The following is a 21,972-nucleotide window of genomic DNA, read 5'->3' as shown; positions in this document are numbered from 1 at the left end:
ATTTTATGCACTTCTGCTTTTGGATTTGCCCACATGTGTAAATGAGGGTAATTTTGGTTTTTCCAACAGGTCTTTTCCTTTTCTACGACATGTGCTTTTGTCTTCAAGATTTGCTTCTAATTTCAACTCCACTTTACCCATATTTCTTAAACTACCCCTTATTAGATTCAAAAACGGATTTGATTTCTTTCTTAACTGACAGTGATGAATACCAACTCATAGCAAGTAATAATTGCTCTCTCTATTCTATCTATAAGATTCTACATATCCATTCTTCATACAAGATTCTTTTAAAATTTAAAGAAACTTTTATTATATTTATACACTCATCTCTTTCGTTCTTGCATGTTTTTCAATCCTCTCTTGCATCAATAAACAATATTAATCAAATGGTAATTTTGAAAAGTTGTAAGAATTTTTTACATTTAACTTACTTTAACGAATTTTCTTAATATCATGAAGATAGTTAATAAAACCTTATAAAAAAGATTTAAGAGAGAATATATACATGTGTCTCCTTAATTAAACAAAACCTTATATAATAAGCTACACGGATCATGGTTTATGCTTGTGCATAATGTATCTTCCTATAGATTTATTAAATAAATAGATATTGACAACAATAACAACAAGAACAATAATAATAAATTTACGTAACCTATTGGATTTTTTTTTTTTGAGCAAACAAAATAATCTATTGGAGATTAGGAATTTATAAGAAAATTATTCAATAAAAATATAACATGTGAATGACTTATTTTGGTTAAAAAATCCATTGGGATAATTGTCAAAATTGTTTCATACAGAGAGGTCTGTCAAAATATTTAACTTGCCATGACCTGTATGTGTGAAACTTTTTAACACTAATCAGATAAGCATAGAATTACGATTAGGTAAGGAGGAACAGAAAGCATAATGAGAAGCTTAATACTACATTGCATTCTATTAATTCCTAAAAAATTTTGTTCTTTGCAGTAGCTGAACAAGGGTTTTACATATATATACATATATATTAAAAGCAACTATTATTGACTTAGTCCTGGAACTTTTTCCCCATGCAAAAGTTTAGATTCTAAATTGCTATTAAATTATAGCCAGTTACAAGCCTAATATAACGCAGCATCACTCTTATTCAAGAAGACAAAACTCTTAGATTGGACCCCGATAAATAGATAGATTTTAAATTTGGTGCTCCGTATGTAATATTTCTTTCAGGTTAATCCCTCAATCATTGAAATGTTTCTAACTTTTTGTTTCATTTTCATCCAAAGTTCAACACAAAACCTAACACTTCGCTGACTTAATTTTGGTTGTCGCATCAAATTTCAGATGTAAATATGATGAGGAAACAACGTTGCAAGATGTTCAATGATTGAGGGACTAGCTAGTAAGAAATTAATCATGAAGGACCAACTTTAAAACTCACCTATGTATCAGAGACTAAAATATGATTTTTGAGACGACCCCCTTGACTGAAGTCCTTGTTGTGGAGTGTTTGGCTTCATGGAGAACTCAGATAAAATATCATCAAGAAGCCACAGCTATTTCACTGCCTCCTTTGCTGATGGGCATGAAACTCACTCTCCTCTGCAAACAGATTTTATAAATCCACAAAATCTAATCGATCAAAAGGAACTTAATGTGTGGAGATGTAGTAGATCACTTGAGGAACTTTCATATTTTTTCCCCAAACAAAAGACCCACTATAGGTGAGAAGTAATTAAATTACAAGAAAAAATTGCAGAGTAGGACCTTAAATCAATTGAACCCTTTTATATTGGAAAACTTTAAAATTTGAATGAACTTTAAAAAAATCAGAGACTTAAAATTTAAATTTTACAAAAAAAAAATTATAATTCAATATTCTATCTTTTTTTTATTCTTCTAGAAGGTCCATCTTGTTCGTTGTTCCTCTGTTTTGAAAGCAACGGATGTTCAAGATAACTCTGTTTTTTTTCCTTTTCGCTCTCTTAAATAATTGCTTTTTGATTCAGAGGTCAGCTTTGTCCCATTTTATATATATAAACAAACTTTTGATTTATCATGATCATTCACTCACGGACTCAACTTACCACCTGATTTTGGGTATTATGAAAGATATGTACCAAGAAAAAACAATAAAGGCTTCTCAGTTCACGTGAACACAATCCTTATACATTTTACATATTATTTTGATATATTTAATGCATGAATCTAGAAAAACTCGAAATCTGTACTTAGCCGAAATGTGAGTGTTTAGGTAATGAAAGAGCCTGAAGATTAACTTTCTTTATGTAACTTTTAGGAGACACTATATTTCAGATCCTTCAAATTTGTCATCACTTTTTGCTTCAGAGGATATATCTAACTTCAGATTATTATCCTCGTTCTTTTTACTGTACTTTCAAATGTTCTCAGAGTCAAAAAAGACACGGTACAACAAAACAGCCATCAAAAGAAAGAAGACAAGATAGAATCAGATATAGAATGAAAAACATTATATGCATCTTCTTTAACAAACATACCTCACGTGCCTTCATGCTTGTCTCTGCTTCTTTGCTGCTGCTGCTACTAGTTTTCTCCATGCACAAACTCATAATCTTCTGTGCAGCTTCAGCTTCATCTTTTGCTTCTCTCACAAGCTTCTCAACCTCAGACTTAGGAAGCCTCATCTTCAACCTCACGCCGACGCCGCCATTAACGTCCTTCTCTGAACCATCATTCACATTCACATGACTCTGTTTTATAATGGACAGATCAGAAGCAGACCTTCTAGACAGCATGAGGCTCTCGAGGCGATCTTTGGCGCTCATTTTGATCTCAGAACGAACCCTTCTCGGAACCGTCAGTTTGTCCTTGGGAAGCTCCACCAGAAAGTACAGTCTCTTGGGTAACAAATCTTTGTGAGGTTCCAAAGGCTTGGCTCTGATACCATAATGCTTCACTGCTTCGGAGTCTATGAGAACCAGACCAGGATGGTCCTTGAGGACATCACCAGCCTTCAATGGAGTCTTGAGCTTGAAGGTTTCTCCATCGATTTTCATGACCTTGGTTGTTTTTTTGCCCCCTAAGGTATTGCCCATTATTAGGGTATCAAGCTTGAAGGAGGATTAAGGGGGGATGGTGGGTGTGAGAGAGGAATACAGGAAGATGACGAGGTGATTGTTTTATGGGTGGTTGATGATCATGGGGTAGGGTGTGAATTTTGGTCAACAAAGAAGGCAAAGTTTGAAAAATAGACAAATGGTTGACAAAGAATGAATTAGTAAGTGATTGTCATCATGTTGTTGATTAATTAAAACTAAACAAGTGGTTTAGACATGTATAGAGAATAGAGTCATAGGAAACATTAGTGAAAAAAAGTGAAATGAAAAAATTTGAGTCCTATAAAAAAGGTAAAAGAAGATTGAAGAAAACATTAAAAAAAATTGTCAAACGAGATTTTTTCAATGATAACATACCGAAAGGCTTGATTATTGATAGAGTATAATGATATTGTGCAATTCATATAACCAACCTTACATGATAAAATAAAACTTTTTATTGTTGTTGTTATTGCACATGTGTCATCCAATTGGATGATAATCTTGTTTGAGATACACAATAAAATATTAAATATAATTATATCTCCCAACAAAATTTTAAACTTTAATTTATCACAGAATAAATAACTAGTTGTTTTTATTATATCTAACTTAACTCTAGTTAATGCAGCCAACTATTTTAGATAAGTTAGATTATTTTTTCATTCATATATTATATATTCAAGACAGCCAAGAGAAGATAGTAGTTTGTGGAAGTGGCAGGTAATGGTTACACTTGCAATTCTTTTATCTCAAAGCTTATTGAAGTGTATATGTTGGGATGCAGAGTCAACGCAGAATTGGAGAAAACAGTGGAGAAACAGAAAACACAAAACAACAAAAAAGCAGAGGCAATTGGTAGGATCAAGTAAATATAATTTGGGAGTGTTTGGTTTTTTCAACAACGATGTTGGGATGTTCAAAGATAGGACCCAGTTGCAGAGGAGTTTTTTCAGAAGCATCCAACCAGAAAAGCCAACCATTTTCTGATCTCTTCAACCATGAGAGTCACTCTCATAACGGTAATCGCGGCGGAGAATTCCAGGATATATATTCAATTCATTCATTCAATTGTTGCATGTGATTGGTGCCCTTTTAAAATATAATATATTATTTCCTGTATACTGGCATGCTAATCTAAACGTGGTCTTGAATGAAGAAATTAATGAAGATTGATTTGGATGATAAATATGCACCTTATAAATATAGCTTGTGATTATTCCTGTACACTAGCATGCTACTCTCAACGTGATCTTGAGGTTGTGATTATTCCTATACTAATTAATTGGGTTCGTTGCTTTTTTTAACCACCGACAAAGATGAGAAATAATAATACCTATTTTTGACCAAGTATACTATTCAACTAGGTCTTGTTTTTTTGTGTTTTTATTTTTGTTTTTGTTTTTGTTTTTGTTTTGGTAATGAGGAGCCATTAGGTAAGGAACTCGGTCTTGTTTGGTATCTAGAACGAAAACTATAGTATACATAATTATTTTATATTAAAATTGAGATGTATAATGTATTTATTATATATATATATATATATATATGATATTTTATTTTTATTTTTATTTTTGCTTATGCAAAAGTGTAGCGTATGTTTCATATGTGGAAACTTTTTTAACAACAAAATTCTTTTAATGATAAATAACAACGCTTGAACTATTAAAATATGAATTTTTGCGCGGTATGTCATGTCTTCATTTGCGCTTAGCATGTAAACGGGATGACATCTTAACAACGTCAGAATTATTAAAATATGGAATTCCTTTGTCTCATACTGATAAGATACTAATGTTTTGGGTGGTTAAAAAAAAAAAAGGTACTAATATTTTGAATATTATTCTTGTAGGAAATTTTAATATTACAATGCACTTGAAAGTTGAAATTAACTTCTCGTTCGCTGCACAGCAAAATTTGCTTCATCCAATACTTAATCCATTAATGCTTAAAATTCCCTCATCTTAAATAGTACAACGAAAATTCCGACACATATATCATTACTTCAATGATAATTAATATATTATTAAATGATAATAATTGAATTGAAAATTCTGCTTCCATCATATTATTTATAAGAGTAAAATACAATGACCTTCCTTCAAGTTTGTCAAAATTACAGAGATCTCCTCTTTATTTTCAAAACCTACACTTTGGTCTATTTTTTAATGCAGTTAGGAATATTTAGTTTAGTACTCTAAACTACCTTATTATATTAATTAAAATATGCAAAAAAAATTAAAATTATTACTCTACCCTTATAATTTAATGTATTCTCTCTCCTTCAATTTTAAAGAATATTATGGTTATATTTCACTTTCATAAAAATTTTACAAAATATTAAAATTAATAAACATAAATTATATTAAAATTAACAAAATAAATATAAAATATATTCATCTCTCTTTATATTAAATTCCTAATTTTTTTCTAAGAATTTCTCTAATTTATTAAATTTTTATTCATACATATGTGAAATATTATTTTTTTCAACTTAAATATTTAAAATTTAAAAATTACTATATAAATAAGTTTATGATCTAATCATCCCTAGTCCAAATCCTTGAACAGCAGCCAACTGGAACATACTTCTTATCATGTCTTTTATATGATGTGAATTCTGCCAAAGCAATCTTAGAGACCCCAATTTCATTCTCAGAGATAGCTAACAAGATTATATGGGGGGAAAGGCACCTATTGTGTTCATTTAGGTTACTGTTGGCTTACTCAAAATGTAAAGATCAATCCTTATGTTGGTGAAGAGATTTGGAATTTTCTTTGAAAGTTCAATTTATCTTACAAAACTCTTCTATTTATTTGGAAGCTTATCCACAAGGCAATTTCTATAGGAGACATTCTTCAAAGTCATCATTTTCATATTTCTACTCTTTTTGCTTTTGGTTGTGAGTATTCCAAAACCTTAAATCACATTTTTTTGTGAATGCCCTTTCTTAAGAGCTATTTGGTTTAGGGCTTTATCTTTCCAATCAACAAATACATTTGACTATGGGTTGATAAATTGGATTTTAGGGGTCTCTAGAACCCTCTTTCTCAAGCAAGATTTTATTACCTTGGAGAGCATCTTTACTCTGTTTTATCTTATTTGGCTCAAAAGGAATTTAATCATTCATAGTGGATCCAAGTGTAAAGTTCAGCAGGTCATTAAGGAGTTTAATGAAAATTTCAAATTCCTCAAGATTGCATGTAGTTGGGAATCTAAACATTCAAGTAGCACTATACTCCCAAGCTCAATAAGAAAATATGTTATATTAGCATGTCTCCAAATCTCCCGAGATCTGTAAACTCAAATCTAAATTGGGAGATTAAGATCAGGGAACTTAAAAGGAAAAGGATAACTCACTATCATGGTTGTATTTTCTTCAATGAAGAAGAAATTCATAGTCTAATGTTCAAGAAATCTGTTTTTCTGCCACCATGTCTCTTCATGGAGTCATGTATTGGAAGCATGTGGCTTTGGATCAGAAATTTCGACCAAGCAATTAGAAGACTAGGGGTTCAACAATGCCATCTTCAATTATGCTTTAACAAAGGGCTTGCTCTTGGAGCCGTGAAACAGATTAGTGCAAAACCTAGTATTTTGCGGAGGGAAGTAAATTTCCTCTTGAAGCACTTTGTCAACTGTGATTTTGTGAAAGACCAATCACATCCACACAAGTCACAATGCTTTCCCATCTCCCTCATTTAGCTTTTCTATTATTATTTTGACTTTCTGATATTGTTTTCTTTTTCTTTCTACTGTTAATATAAGTTGATCTTTTTCTTTAAGCAAAACGATTTTTAAACTTATATACTATATGTAAATTAGTTTATTTATCATCAATATTATTTTTGTCAACTTATATATTATAATTATTATTTCGAAAGGTAATTGACTCAAGGAGTATTTTAGTCCAAACTTTATTATTTAACAGTTAATTAACAGTTGGATGGATTAAAAATGAAATAATTAAAATAGAGAGGTAGTATGTGTTATGTAAATTTTGATTTAAATGGAGATTTATATAGATCTTAAAAATAGAAGGGAGAATTTTGTAGCTAAAATAAAATATATAGGAGGTTGGTGTATTTTATTCTATCTATAGTTATTGTCATTCCATGATGAAATTGTGTTCAACAGGTTATACATTCTGCCAAAAACAATTGTTCACTTTGCTAGCTTTTAAATGTAAAATCAAGAAGTAGGTTTCATCACAGAGTTTTATTTCTTTATGTTTGGAGGAGTTTGAAAATTAATCTTTCTTATATTTTGTTGTATGTGTGTCAAAAGTTTCATATTGTCTAAGTGAAAAACTCTTCTAATAATAAATACTAAGAAATAAAATAGGTTAGTAAAATGGGCTTGGAGAAAAAGTAGGTTCACAAGCACAAAATAGGCCAACTCAGGGTAATCACAGTTGAAATCAGCCGATTCGCCTTCCCTACACGCAAGTTTAAGAGTCACTGGCTTCCTTTTACTAGATTATTTTTAAAAAAAAATAAATAATTATTTATTTTTAAAAAAAAATCTCTGTTTTTAGCAAGGTACGTAAAACCGGACCGGTCATTGAACCGGTTATAACACTGGGTCACGGGTTAGTGGTTCAATTAGGGTTGAACCGGGGGTTGAACCGGTGGCAAACCGGTCATGATTAAAATAATACAATTTAAATAAAAAGACATTAATTATAAAAATATTCAACTAAATCCAACCACTCAAAAGTCTAACAGTAATAAAATACAACATTTTAAATATCTATCATTATAATTACAACTTTTCAATCTCAAAAGTCTAGAGAAGAGATGGAAATAGAGTTGGAGAAGAGACGAAGATTGATATGAAAAAAAGACGAAGAGTCAGAGACTAAGCTGGAGAAGAGATGAAGATAGCAAAGACAGAGATAGAGTTGGAGAAGAGATGAAGATAGAGCTGGAGCCTGAAGAAGAGACGGAGACTAAGTTAGAGAAGAGACGCTGATTAGGTTAGGGCGAGAGAGGAGAGACACAGATGAAAGGCCAAACTAAATGCTGTCTGAAAATCTAAATTAGACTTAGCGTGCTCTACCTCTAATTTTTTATTTTTTGACTTTAGTTTTACTTTTTTTGTTATCTTATTTCTGAATTCAGCACTCTGAAAAATAAAAAATGAAAAAAAAAATTCTCAAAAAAAATAACCCAATTAACCCAGTCAACCCACCGGGTTGAACCTGGGTTGACCGGGTTACACCGGTTCATTTCATCAATGGTTTAGGAGTAAACTCAGACCGAACAAGGGATCGGGTCATCAGTTTTCGGGTTGACCCGGTCGGTCCGGTCCGGGTTTCAATACCATGGTTTTTAGCTATCTGGAGTTTAAATCCAAACCATGAGCCTTTTTTGGCCATTAACCAGATTCTGAAATGAATGATTGAATTCTTAAACGTGTTTGTCCCCTCAACGTTTCCAGACAAATGCTTAAACATGTTTTATGTTCGTGTAACTGGTGAATTAATCCATCAAACGCCACCCAACGTTCGTCCAAGATCTTGACCTATATAATAGACATGCATTCAGACTGAACAAGATGCCAACCTCTTGAGCTTTCAGGGTATTCTTCTCCTCCTTCAGCTTCTCTTCTTCGTTTGAGTTTCTTTTTTGTTAGCACTGCTGTTCTGTGCCATTGCATTGTGCAGGAAGTGCTTTTTTAAGCCTGAAAAATTGCTAGTCCATCTTTTCGGTATGCCAGAATATTTCTTAAGGACAGTGTCCTTCCAAACATGACTCAAGCAATTCGCAATTTACATCCATACTGCCAACAGATTTGACTTCGATAACTCCAAGCACTAAGTTCCTGTATCATCTGAGTCACTGAAATTTATATTAACAGTTTTAATAAACTCACTCATTTATTATTTTTAAGTAGAGTATAAATTTAAAACTATTAATATAAACTTGAACAATTTAAATAATACAGCCACTCAATACATATACTAATTGTAATTATTGAATTCAAATCTATCTTTGTCGACTCAAACGCTCCTGATTTCTAGAAATTCTTATCTGAAAACACACAAAGATAACGTGGAATTTCTTTCGAGCTATGGGCCCATAAAATATCTCTTGTCAATGGATATGTCAAAATGTTGGAGTGAAAAGAGAAATAATAAAAAAATGATTTGGGATTTGATTTCAAACTAAAGTCAAAATTCTGGTCTAAAATGATAGTCGGCTCATCAATTTGGAAGCCATATTCTTTCAAAAAAGGTATTAGACCCCGAAAAGGTAAAGGGGAAAGTATAGTTAATTAAGTTCTAAAAAGAAAATTAATAATAGTTAAGAAGGTTTTGATAAGATATTTTGAAAAATAAGGTTCAAAAATCAATTCAAGTAATTATAAATGTACTCCCTCCATTAAAAATATATAAGATATTTTTTTAAAAGTTAGACGTTAAAAAAAAATATTTTTAATATTTCAAGATGTAATTATTGTTCTTTTTTTTAAGTGTCCCCATTAAATAATCACTTTATATTTATTTTAGAGTAAAATATCATATTATATTAGAGTAAATATAAAAATATAGTGTTAGTTTGAAAACAAATAATTACTTTATTAAGATAAAATTTTATTAAAAATATTTTATATTTTTAAATGAAGAGAGTAACTCTTATTTTGTAACTAGAATTCTTCTATATATCTTTCCTTTAATTATAGTTAATTTGTCAAAAAAAAAAAGTTAGTTGAAAACTTAACTTTTAACTATCATTCTCCCCAGAAGTAGACTTTGATATATTTTTAAATTAAAATGTATATTTAATCTTCTAACTTTATACTCCCTCCGTTTAAAAATATAAAATATTTTTAAAAAGTTAGATGTTAAAAAATATAAGGTATTTTTAATTTTTTGAGGTATAATTATTGCCTTTTTTTCAAAAATACTCCTATTGATATGAATTTATATTTATTATAGGGTATTTAATAGAGATAAATAAAGAAAGACAGAGTTAGTTAAAAAGTTAGTAAGTACTTTATTAGGAGGTAAGATTCGATTAAAAATTCCTTTTATTTTTAAATAAAGGGAGTATAAAGTTTTAGTTTAATTTTTTAATTTTATAAAATATCTTTTTAATTTTTTAATCTTTATACTGTTAATTTTAAATGATTATTTTTTATGCCAATTATTATTAGTTTAGAAAATTAATTAAATTTGATATGTTTATATTTGAGTGTTCAATATAAGAATTTTTTGTCAATGAAACTAATGATGTTAAGATTATATAATTAAAAAATATTTTATAAAATTAAAATAGAATCTTGTATAAAATTGAATAATTAAATGTATATTTTAATTTTTTTTAAAATCATCATGAAAAAGAAATTGATCTCCCACTCACTTACAGGACATATACGCTTCGTGGTTTTGCTAATTCCCTCATTTAAATTTTTGTCGTCATTCCCCTAGAAGTAAACTTTACTATATCTTTTTATCATGGTGAAAATGTTGACCTACTCACTTGCAAATTAGGACCCGATTTGGCATCACTGTAATGAGATCTTAATGATTTTGATTTAAACTATTATTATCACATATATATATATATATATATATATTATATTTATTAAAATAAAAGTTATAAAATAATATTAATAAATTTTTTTATTTTTAATATGATCTAGATTTAATTTGGAGGGTCCAATTTAATATTAAAATTTTATAATTGATATATATTGACTATTTATAAGTATTCTACACAAACTAGATTTAATCTGATGTTAATATAGATTGTACAGAGTATATCTAAATAGTAAGTGTACATCAATTATAAAAATTTTAATATTAAATTGAATCTTTTAAATTAAATATGGAACATATTAAAAATAAAAAATTTATTAAAATTATTTTATAATTCTTATAAATTTTTATTTTAATAAATATAAAATAAAAATATATAATAATAGTTTAAATCTGGACCATCCAAGTCAAAATCTGAATGATCCAGGTATAAGTATCATTTTGTAATTTTTATAAATTTTTATTTTAATAAATATAAAATAAAAATATATAAGAATATTTTAAATCTAGACCATCAAAATTAACATTATCTCATGACAGCGATGCTCATCCAAACCAAATTGCAGCAATGAGGATGTATGATTTGATGAGGGTGCTATTGCCGAAGTGAAAAAACAAAACTCCATACATATATTCGACGACTAAGATTAAAATATTATTATCAAACCCTTGTGGCACGTTTTGATGTGAAGTATTACACACGCCCTCATTTGTTGTTGGTCAAAGTATAATCTACACATACATTTATTTATTTATTTTTAATTTGGCCGAACACACACACTTATTGAGTATCTGCCTGGTGGGCATGTCTCAATAGTTTCAGGTCAAAAAAACATGCTAATAATTTTAAAATTTTGAGCTTGCAAATGTCTTCAGCTTTGGTCTTCGTCAATAATCAGGAGCACGAGCAAAAACTCATTTCAAAAAATTAGTTCTTTCGAAATTTTCCTGACACATAGGTAACAAGCTTTTAGATATTTGCTACGCTTACCTACAAGACTACAAATATACAATAGGTCCGCTAATCCTATTGCTAAAATGGGTTTTGATGACATTCAGATAAGTAGTATAACTTCAATTTTCTCCTACTACAAGATGGCATCTTTGAAAAATGATAAAAAAAATCTCAAAAGAATTTAACCTAAATTTTAAGTATTAAATTTTAAGAATTTACAAATTTAAATCTTAATTTACAATTTTATTGTAATGAATTTGTAACTTATATTTTAAATATTAATATGGTTGAAAAATAAATAAATTTGTTTTCCAAGTTACAAATTCAATACAATAAAATTGTAAATCAATAACCAAAGTTGCAAATTCTTATATCTTGACACTTAGGATCTAAATTAAATGAATTAGTCTTTTTGAAATCACTTTATCATTCTCCCCAACTTCTAGCTTTCAAGATTGGAGAAAATGGCTTCAATCTTGTAGAAAATGAGCTCCGACCATTGATGAGGTTTTGAGGAGGTTGAGAGGAAATGAACTTCAGGTTCTTTACAGTAGATGGTTTTTGCATCCTGTGGTCTGTCTTTTCAAATAAAGAATAATTTAGTCAGTTGACGTGAGAAATTATTTTTAGTTTATTCTTTTGGGACTGCAAAGAAGATTTGGAATATAATGAGCTTTATTTGTAATTTTGTTCCTTGAGGGGGCCCTAAATGCCATGCTCCCGTTAAAAGAAGAGATAATGAAACTTTTAATAGTCTTTTAAATTTGTGTGAATTATCAGTTTGATATTTGAAATTTAATATCAATCAAATTTTAAAGTTTTATACCCATAAACAAATAGTCTATGATATTATTTTCTCTTTAGACCAAAAGAACTAATTGTGTATGGTTTTAAAATTTTAGAAATTTGATTGATAAAAATTAAACTTTAAGAACATAATCAGTAAGTTAAGACAAATTAGAAAGATCTAAATGTTCATTATCCCAATTACCAAATAAAAATTTTTCATTTTGGTCTTATTCATAGGGCAAAAAAAGAATTTTTTATTTTGTTCTATTCATAAATCACCTTATGAAATTTTTAATATAAATTTTCTCTTTTACCCTTCACTAAATGTTGAAAAGAAAAAATATATTCTTAAAGTATGTACATTTTGTAGAGGTGAAGTTGAGAATTTATTAAATTTTAAAACAAAATTAATAAATTTTTAAGGTTTTTATTAATTTCAGTAACACATGTTAGAAGTAATTATAAGTAGGATCAGAAGAGTGTTATTTCAAAATATTTAAGTAGATATATTGTTGCCATGTCAACATCTCAGGTGGGATGGGGAAAAAAAAATACAGGAGGGAGCTCCACATTTAGGTTGCATGCATAACAAATTTGACATTCCCTTTCCTTTAAAACTTCCTTTTACTCTTGCTTTTCTATTTGCAATGTGTTCATGAAAGAATATCTACCTTATCAACATTTTGTTGTTGAATAGCAAAATTGTTATAGAAACAATTCACACACCTTCCTCACTTTGCATATACTAATCAATGGATCAAATATACTAATCAACCAAATGGAATTGAAGCTTCTAGGATATACTTGCATATATTTATCTGCCCACTTGGCGGGTCTCAATTTTGGAGGTTTGAGTTTGCAAAAGTTTTTGGGTATTAAAAAAATTAATTAATAAGATTGATTTTGATTATAATTGATTAAGTTATAGCATGATTATGTTTGGAGTATTATGTTCAAAAATTAATTTTAATAAAATTGGACATGTTTGGATGATTTTAGTTGAAATCAATTTTAAATGTGCAAATTAAATTACAATAGAGGGCATTGTTTTTTAATTAATGCAAATATTGATAAAGTTGTATTTAATATTATTAAATCATATCTGACAAATAAAATATGTATAAGAGTGATAAATTTACTAATATTTATATAATTATTTAATATGTAAAATAAATAAATGAATATAGCTAAATTTAAATAATTTTAAGAATTATATAATGCTTAAATAATAAAAGAGAATGCAAAGCTCAGTGGACATAAGGCATTGAAATTGTCAAATTGAGGGAGCCGTATCGTATTTGGACGGATGAGGTGGTAGATTTGGACACTGGCAGATACTACCGCCAATTCTATTTATAAAACAATTTAAAAAAAAATCATTAAAATATAAGATATTTTATAATAATTAAATTATTTTTTTTAATTTTATCCTTTTTAATTAGTGTGAACGTATTTACTGTAGTTGTGTTATTATTTAAAATTAACAATAAAAATAAAAATACATTTCACTTTTTATTATAAAGGAATTAATTTTTTAATATACATGAAATAATTAAAAGTGTCCTGTACTAAAGATCGGAAGAAGTGAATGTTAAATCTCACACATAATAAATGGAGTTAATACTAAAAATTGAAATTGATAAGCTGGTATCCAGAGCAAAAGTGAGAACCGAGCTTGAGTTCACATAATTGATTATGAGAAAACGAGTGTTTGGGTTTTTTTTTTTTTTAATCAAAACATGGTTTAGGTCCATATAATCAATTCTGAACCAATATCCAAACAAGCACTTCAGCTTTCATCTTTAGGTATCAGTAGTATGAGCAAGAACACATCGCGGTTGGTTGAAAACAGAAAAATTTAAAAATTTATTTAAATAAGTATTTTTTATTTAGTTATTTTTAAAACTGTTTTCATTTTTTTAAAATAGAAACAAATTTAAATTGTTTTCGTTTCATTTTTCTTGTTTTTAAAATAAATTACATTTAATTATTAAAAATTATAATTATCTTGACTAATTTCTATTATTAATCACCATCATTAATTGCCTATAATTATAACTATCAATTCATTTTTTAATTTTAAAATTTCTTTTTAATTGATATAGCCAAATATATTTTTATTTTATTTTTTTAAAAAATTAAAAAATATATTATAAAACAATTTTTAAAAATAAAAAATGAAAATAGAAATCAAACAAGTCTTAATTACCCGAGCGGGTTCACAAACTCACTCCCCCAATCCTCCTCACCCTCTCCCCATTGAAAATAATTGCTATGCTTGGGGGAAAAGTGGGGGGGAGAGAGAAAAGTGAGAGGAAAAACAACACTTTTTTAACTTGGTTACAAAGAAAAAAGTAGAAAAAAATAAAATGTGAAACCCACATATTTTTATCTTTAACTTTTCTCTCCAAATATGGGAAGATTTTAGAGAGAAAATTTCACTTTCAAATTTATCTGCCAATTTTTTAATTGCCGCTTCTTGCTTCCGTCTATTTTTTCATGACATTTGTAGTGTATTTATATTTCGATCATGAATTTTTATTAAACAAGCAGTATATTTAATTTTTAGATTAATTAGACAAATGCTAATTTTAAATTTAAGGTTAATTTTTAGTTAAGTATCTTATATTTGGTTATAGTTTCAAATTTTAAGATTATTATATATTTAATAATTTAATAAATAAAATTTTAAATTAGATAAAATAATGTTTAATTATGTTTTTTTTCAATCAATAATATATGATAGAAATTATTATTATATATAATATGTTAATATTAAATTTTATTATATAAATATGTTTATAAATAATAAATTTATTTTTTTCATATAAATTAATAACTTTTTCTTCTCCCTATTTTCTCTCACTCAACCAAGCATGATGAAAGAAAATTGCATCCCTTCATTTTTTTCTTATCTTCATTTTCTCTTCTCTTATTTTCTTTTATTCCTATCTTTTTCTATGAGCAAAGCACGGTAAAAAATAATGAGACAGCATTTTTTGTGGGGAAAATAGGAGTCAAGAACTACTAGATAAAATTTATATCAATGATCAATAAACCTTAAATTGCACTACAATCCCTTAATTCTTGAGTGATATTACTTATTAATATGACAAACAAATAGGACGGAGATAATTGTATATGTATTAATTCTTCATCAATAAATACTCATTCAAATTTTAACAACAACTCATTCAAAATTAACAACAATTTATTCAGGCCTTAACAAATTAGAAAAATGGATAAAATAGGCATAATGTGTAGGTGTTAGTTCTTCATCAACAAATATACATTTAAGTTTTTACAACAATTCATTCAAAATTAATAACAATCTATTCAGGTTTTAATAAGTTAGAAAAACAATAGGATAAGCTTAATTGTATATGTTAGTTCTTTATCAACAAATATATATTCAAATTTTAACAACAACCTATTTGTTATTAACAACAATACATTCAAACTTTTAAAAAGTATATTATAATATAAAAGTGGTTAAAAACTTATTTTACTACTTGTATCTTTTTTTTTTGTTATATATAATTAAAAAGCTTAGTGGCCACTTTTTAGGTGACCAAGGGGTCAAACCCTCTCTTAACCACCTTTACCAATTATTCTTAAAAAAAAGTATTGCTAATACCGAAGTTTTAATGATCGGCCACTGGCGATGCAGTCGGTGGTAAGGGCTCTGGTAGTTAGTGCCGATGATAGGGGTGGCTTTTCTTGTTTTTTTAACTTTTGAGGTAATTTTATCTTTTCACTTAAAAAATTAATATCAATCAAGAATTGAAGAATTGAAGTGTCATTGCAAAATTTATTGGTCCTTACTTGATATAATTTTTCATCCATCCTTACTTGATATAATTTTTCATCCAATGGTTCTTGGTTGCTTTTTTACCTTTTTTGTGAGGCACATAGTACAATCTGCAAACAAAGACTAATCTCACCCGCGGTGCTGAGGATAAAAAGTAAATCACTCTCAATTAGGTTGCCACAAAACAGAGGGAAAAAGACAAAGACAATAATGATTTGGGTTAAAGGGCAAAACTATATAATAATTTTTTTCAAAGTACCTAATATTTTTAAGTGAACACAAGTACAGAAATATCCATGAATTTATTATAATGAGTACAACAATAACATTCTGTTAAATTTGACTACCATCCATTAATACTGATCGTTAAAAAAGAAGAAGCAAACATAAGATACAAAAATATCCATAAACTTTTTCGCCATGAGCTTCTAATATTCTAAAGTTAACAATGATGCATAGGTACCAATTAATTTTATAAAATAAGCCAATATTCCTCATCTGTTAAATTTTATTCTTAAAACTTTATGATCAACATTAAGTTATTTTAATAGATTGAAAAATATTAGAGTCGTTAATTTGGGTTAAGGTAAATGGACCAACCCAATAAGTTTGAAAAGTTTTAGAATTAGGTTTGAAAGTTTAAAAAATTCATTTGTTTGGAACTTATTCAGGCCATCAAAGAAACTTAAAAAAATTCAAGTGAAGTTCAAACCCAAATAAACTTAGTCCAAACACCCAAACTATTTTTATTATTAATAAAATAAATTAAAATTAGATGAAAATTCAAAATCTTAATCTTGTAAGATAAAATTTGAAATTAACTAAAAAAAGATAAAATAAAATAATATTTAACAGTTTGTATATTAAGGCTTGCTTAAAAGCTCAAGTTGTTAGGGTCAAAATTAACTATCTGAAAATCTTATAAATTTAATGAGTACCGATGATTCAAAAATATCAAAAACTCCTAGAGAATTTTTTTTTGGGTATTTTTGCATTTTACGTATGTTTCGCTTTTTCAATGGTCAATGTTAATAGCTGTTAGTCAAATTGAATGGAATGAATATTATTGCACTCATTACATTCTTGAATATTCTTACACTTATGTTCACTTAATAATGATGAGCGCTCAAAAAAAAAAGCTAATGTATATTTTTATCCTTTAACCCAAATAATTTAATTGCCGGGACTATCATATTGAATTATTGACGTGAAGCCTTATTGAAAGCTAAGTAAATGGGCTGGCTGGGTTTTGCCCACGTACCTAATTTTGTAAAAGAAATGAACAAGACACTGGGCTGGGTTAGAGTATGACCTAGGCGTCCAACCTAGCCCGATTTCAAGGAGCAAATGTAAAACAAGAGAAAGCTCCTCTATCTGAGTTTCGTAATGAAGTTTAATATGGTTAAGATATGATTTTCAATCTCTAATTTATTTCTTTAATTCCGTAAACTTTACTAAAATAAAGAGGATATAAGAATGACCAGGTAAGAAAGAGATCACGGAACAATGAATAGAAATGAAGTGGAAAACCAATTCAGTCATAACTTTGTGAGAGAACAAAGGCATCGATTAAGTTATTTACACGCCCATAAAGGGCAGGTTAAGAAGAACGAAGCAGAAAGGAATGTAATGAATCAATGAGGCTGCTGCAATTTTTTTTTTTTTTTTAAATGTCAGCCTCCGTATGATCAGTTTGCAAACCCAAGAAAGAAACTGAACATTATGTGAAATAATCAGAAGAATAGAGACCGACAGTTCTTACCACAACACTAGACCATTCAAAGCTCCTGAGACTTGCGAATATGTTCTAATAATGAGGTGGCCTTCCGTTTCGCCCTCTCAGTGCCACCGAGAGCAAGTTCCGTCAATGGTTTGACACCACCGAGAGTACTTAAACAAGCGAGGTTGTTAGCATCTCTCTTACACAAGGAAAATAAAATGGCGGCTGCATTCTCTCTTTGTCGTGGCAGACCTGTACTCAAAAGATCAATCAAAACAGGCATAGTGCCAGCGTTTACAATAGCACCCTTGGCACCTCGGTGGCTGACAAGAACTAACATCATCGTTAGGGCTTCATCAACCATTGATTTTCTTGAATCTGTAAGCATCTTCAACAATGCAGGGATGACACCTGCTCTAATGGCCCTACCTTTGTTCCCTTCATTAATGCATAAGTAGAATAATGCTGATGCTGCATCCTTCTTCCCTCTAGGGCTGCCATTGTGGAGCAGTTCTATCAAAGGAGGGAAAGCTCCTGAGGAGCCAATTATTATTTTGTTTCATCAGGAAATGATAAGCTAAAAAGGGTTGCTGCAGCATTTTCTCTTGCTTCCATGCTTCCAACTCTAAGAACTTGTACAATTGATGGGATGGCACCTGCAAGCATTATAAGTCCCTTGTTGTTTTCATATATAGAGAGGTTGAGAATTGAAGTGACTGCATTCTCTTGTGTCAATACATCTTCTGACGTTAACAGGTTGACCAGAACTGGAATAGCTCCAGCTTCAGCAATTAGTATTCTGTTGTCCGTACTTCGTTTTGAAAGTGATCGGATTTCAGTGACAGCTTCTCTACGATCCTCAATGGAATGACTTGAGAGCTTCAAGACCAGAGCCCCAATGGTTGCCATGTCACCCGTAACATCTCTAAATGATCCATCACTCTGTTTTAGCTTGCCATGGGTTAGTCCTCTTGGCTGCTCAAAGTTGTTATCCATGCACCACTGATTGATAAGGCTCCTTAAAACATAATTTGGTGTTAGGTTCAAATTTTCCAACTTCTGGCGAGTTTTTGGACAAGTTACATTTCCACAAGCTATCCATCTCTGTATGTAAGACCGCTCATATGTCTGCAGAATAAAATATTTTACGAGTCAAAAAAAAAAAAAAAAAGTCTAAATACTTGATGATGTTATACGCTGAGTCTAAAATGAAACATACCTGGCCTGTGGCCACAATAACAGGATCCATCATTAACTCCAATGATATAGGGCATAGAAAATCTTCAGGAATTACAATAGTTTCAGGTTTTCTAATTCCAGTTAGGCCCTTCCTCTCAGAAGTTTCTTGACTTTCAGGGTGAATCACATTTGAGATGGAAGCCTCCGAAGAGGCAGGAATGCTCTTTGCCCTTTCCAAGTGAAGACTTGCCTGGCAAGTGCTGCATATTTTCCCTCCATTGCTTTTAGGAATGCTGTCTAGTTTTAATAAATATTCAGGGCAGCTGTTTTGCTTATGCAACTGATTCCTAGATTTGCCATTAACCTGACTAATATTTCCAGCCAGTTGCCGGGATTTGCCACAAGATGACATGTTTGAGATTATAAATCCATATGTCTCAGCAGCCCGACTCAATTGTGTTCTCACCAACTCCACCTAGAAAAGCATGTAGTACATAAACAAAATTCAGTCAAAAGAATTTAAATAACAGCCAAAATATCATATGGTCATAGGTTAATTTGCTCAAATTCTACCTGTTCTCTAACTTCCTCTGGTATGTTGAAATGGTCATACGGTAATTTGCTCAAAAGTTTCTCCAATTTCCAGGTCACACATTGAAATTGGAAGACAATAGTCTTTGCAGCTTCGTCCTTAAACAAGGTATAAAAAATTTCACTGATGAACCCAGACATCCTTTAAATATTATATACACAAATGCCCACAAACATTCAGCAATCAAAGTTACGAAGGGCGGTCTCAACGTTAGGAAGGGCGGCCTCTTAAGTAAGAATATGTTCAGATTAAATAATAATAATTTCTACACAGTCACATAGAATAATATATCAAATGCCAAACACACAAACTGACTGCCGGCCATAATAAGGCTACATGGCACTCTTTGCTTTCCCTACAGATGAGAACAGATAATCGCTTGATTGCACATATAATGCCCATCAGGCTGACTTTTTAATTGTGATGAAAAATAGTTGGTGTAGTCTGACCACAAAGTGCAACCCATTCCGTGGAATCAACGTTGGGTGGGTTTTCCTGATAAGTCATTTAATTATATGTGTAATTCGTTCGCAGTTAAATATCTACCCTACGCCCTGACCCAAAAAAAAAAAAAAAAACTACTATGGCATAACAAATTGCACAAACATCGCATCGCAATTTTGCAACTTAAAGATGGGCACTATCAACATCAGTAGTTGCAGAAATGATTCGATCCATTAACGGCGCCAAATCAGTGCATGAATCAACTTCGCACTTCTTTTTTGGGGTCAGAACTAAGTGATCGTATTTGAAGTAAAATAAATTGAAGTAACAAATCTGTTTAATCACATGAAAAGGGCAACAAAAGTTATCCAGCAGAATTATGGTAAGGAAAAAAAAAATTAGTTGTTGGGAGAAATTTTTAACAGTGTGAACTTGAGAACCATTACTCAAACAGATAAATATCGCATCAAAAGTTGGGATTTTGCTACCAAATTGATGTAGAATTACCAAGAAACACAAGCAAGTTGCAAGTACATTCTCAGCTTAGATGATTTTTATGTTCTAAATTCTTGGCAGTAAGCTGAATTCATTTATATCAATCGAACATAAGCTTGAGAATGCGAAGAAAGTATGATAAAAATTTAAAATAAAACTCACAGAAGTGCAATTGGAATGGAAGTTACTAGCAACGGACAGAAGGCGCTTAGCAGATTGAAGAGCAAGCACCAGATCAGAGGACCAGCAAGAGGCAGAGCCATCGGAAGAAGTGGAAGCATCCAACTCAGCAGAATTAACAGCCTTTAAATCCCTAATCTCCTCGAACAAGTGGGAGAGCAGTGAGATCCGACGAACCAGATCGATACAATCCTTCTTGAATAATGCATCGGCGCCAATGACGGAGGAGGAGGAGGAGGAACCACAAGCTGCCCCGCCGTACATTGCAGTGATATCATGAACCAGGCCTAGGAGTTCCAGCGTACGGTCCCGTCGCCGGCGCCTCCGCCGGTCATTGTCACTCTCGGCCTTCTCTCTTCCTCTGTCAGAGAGAGATCTCTGCAACAAAATGGACTGAGCCTATCGATCGGCACGCGTTGTGGGAGTTGGAGATTGCTGCTTCTCGGTCAATAAACTAAGAATTTTTTATTACTTAAAAATTAATTTATCAAATTTGATGTCATAATTTTTTTTTTTGGGCCTGAATCACGAAATAAGTTCATAAATTGTGTCACCTAGAAAAGTGATTTGTAAAACAATCTATTTAAATATTAACGAAGCTCGCAATAAAATCTATTTATTGATTGGCCAACAAATATAAAAAAATAAAACATTAACATAATAACTTATTTGTAACTTCGTATGAGTGTTTTGTTTTGTTTTTTTCTTTTGGCCAGCAATTCTAAAGGGTGTGTGGTATTACCATTCCGATATTGCGGGTGTTAGCAGGGCTGCACCATTATATGAAAACTCAGATCAAATCGGTCGGCCGGTTTAACCCATAAATCAATGATTAGGTCTCTTTTTTAATTTGAATTTTTCACTTAAATTGACTAGCCATTAATTTGATGTGACCCAGCTGAATCGAAGTCAACTTAAGATAACCTGGCTAACTCAATAGCCTAGCTGTTACGTCAATCGTGTCACTTTTTTTAATTTTTTTGTTTTTATATTTTTTGAAATTATAAAAACTAAATAAAAAGTAAAAAATTCAGCTTAAAGATTAAAAAAGCAACACAATTAAATTAGATTTTATTGTCTGTAGTTTCAAATTCAAATAAAAACCTTAATTGTAAATTTAAACTTAAAAGATTCAATATTATTTTAAGTTAATTATGTTTTAATTATTTTAATCTTTCATTATTTACTGTTGTTCATT

The 21,972-nt window shown here is 30.1% G+C and overlaps 1 protein-coding gene and 1 pseudogene across 2 annotated transcripts; both read right to left on the bottom strand.

The window, feature by feature from the left end:
- Nucleotides 1-913: 913 nt before the first annotated feature.
- LOC129323129 (uncharacterized protein At1g66480-like) lies at nt 914-3,147 on the bottom strand. 2 transcript variants are annotated; one of them, XM_054969703.1, is made up of 2 exons: nt 2,514-3,147; nt 914-1,587 (listed from the first exon to the last, which is right to left on the bottom strand). In XM_054969703.1, the coding sequence occupies exons 1-2, from the start codon at nt 3,060-3,062 to the stop codon at nt 1,528-1,530; spliced, it is 609 nt and encodes a 202-aa protein (XP_054825678.1). In that variant the 5' UTR covers nt 3,063-3,147; the 3' UTR covers nt 914-1,527. The 2 variants fall into 2 exon arrangements, with proteins under 2 accessions (XP_054825678.1, XP_054825676.1); XM_054969701.1 differs by having other exon boundaries at nt 2,505-3,134.
- A 14,510-nt stretch (nt 3,148-17,657) lies between these two features.
- LOC129321633 (U-box domain-containing protein 11-like) lies at nt 17,658-21,187 on the bottom strand (annotated as a pseudogene).
- Nucleotides 21,188-21,972: the final 785 nt, after the last annotated feature.

The sequence above is a fragment of the Prosopis cineraria genome, unplaced genomic scaffold (assembly GCF_029017545.1).
Source record: "Prosopis cineraria cultivar Desert tree isolate PC_DT_omini unplaced genomic scaffold, ASM2901754v1 PC10, whole genome shotgun sequence".
NCBI lineage: Eukaryota > Viridiplantae > Streptophyta > Magnoliopsida > Fabales > Fabaceae > Prosopis > Prosopis cineraria.
Note: the sequence above shows the minus strand (reverse complement) of the source record. Positions and strands in the feature narration are given on the sequence as shown.

Coding starts and splice junctions, on each gene's coding strand:
- LOC129323129 (XM_054969701.1), bottom strand. CDS start 3,062: ATGGGCAATACCTTAGGGGGCAAAAAAACAACCAAGGTCATGAAAATC. Junction 1,588..2,504: donor CAAGCATGAAGGCACGTGAG/GTATGTTTGTTA, acceptor ATCTGTTTGCAG/AGGAGAGTGAGTTTCATGCC.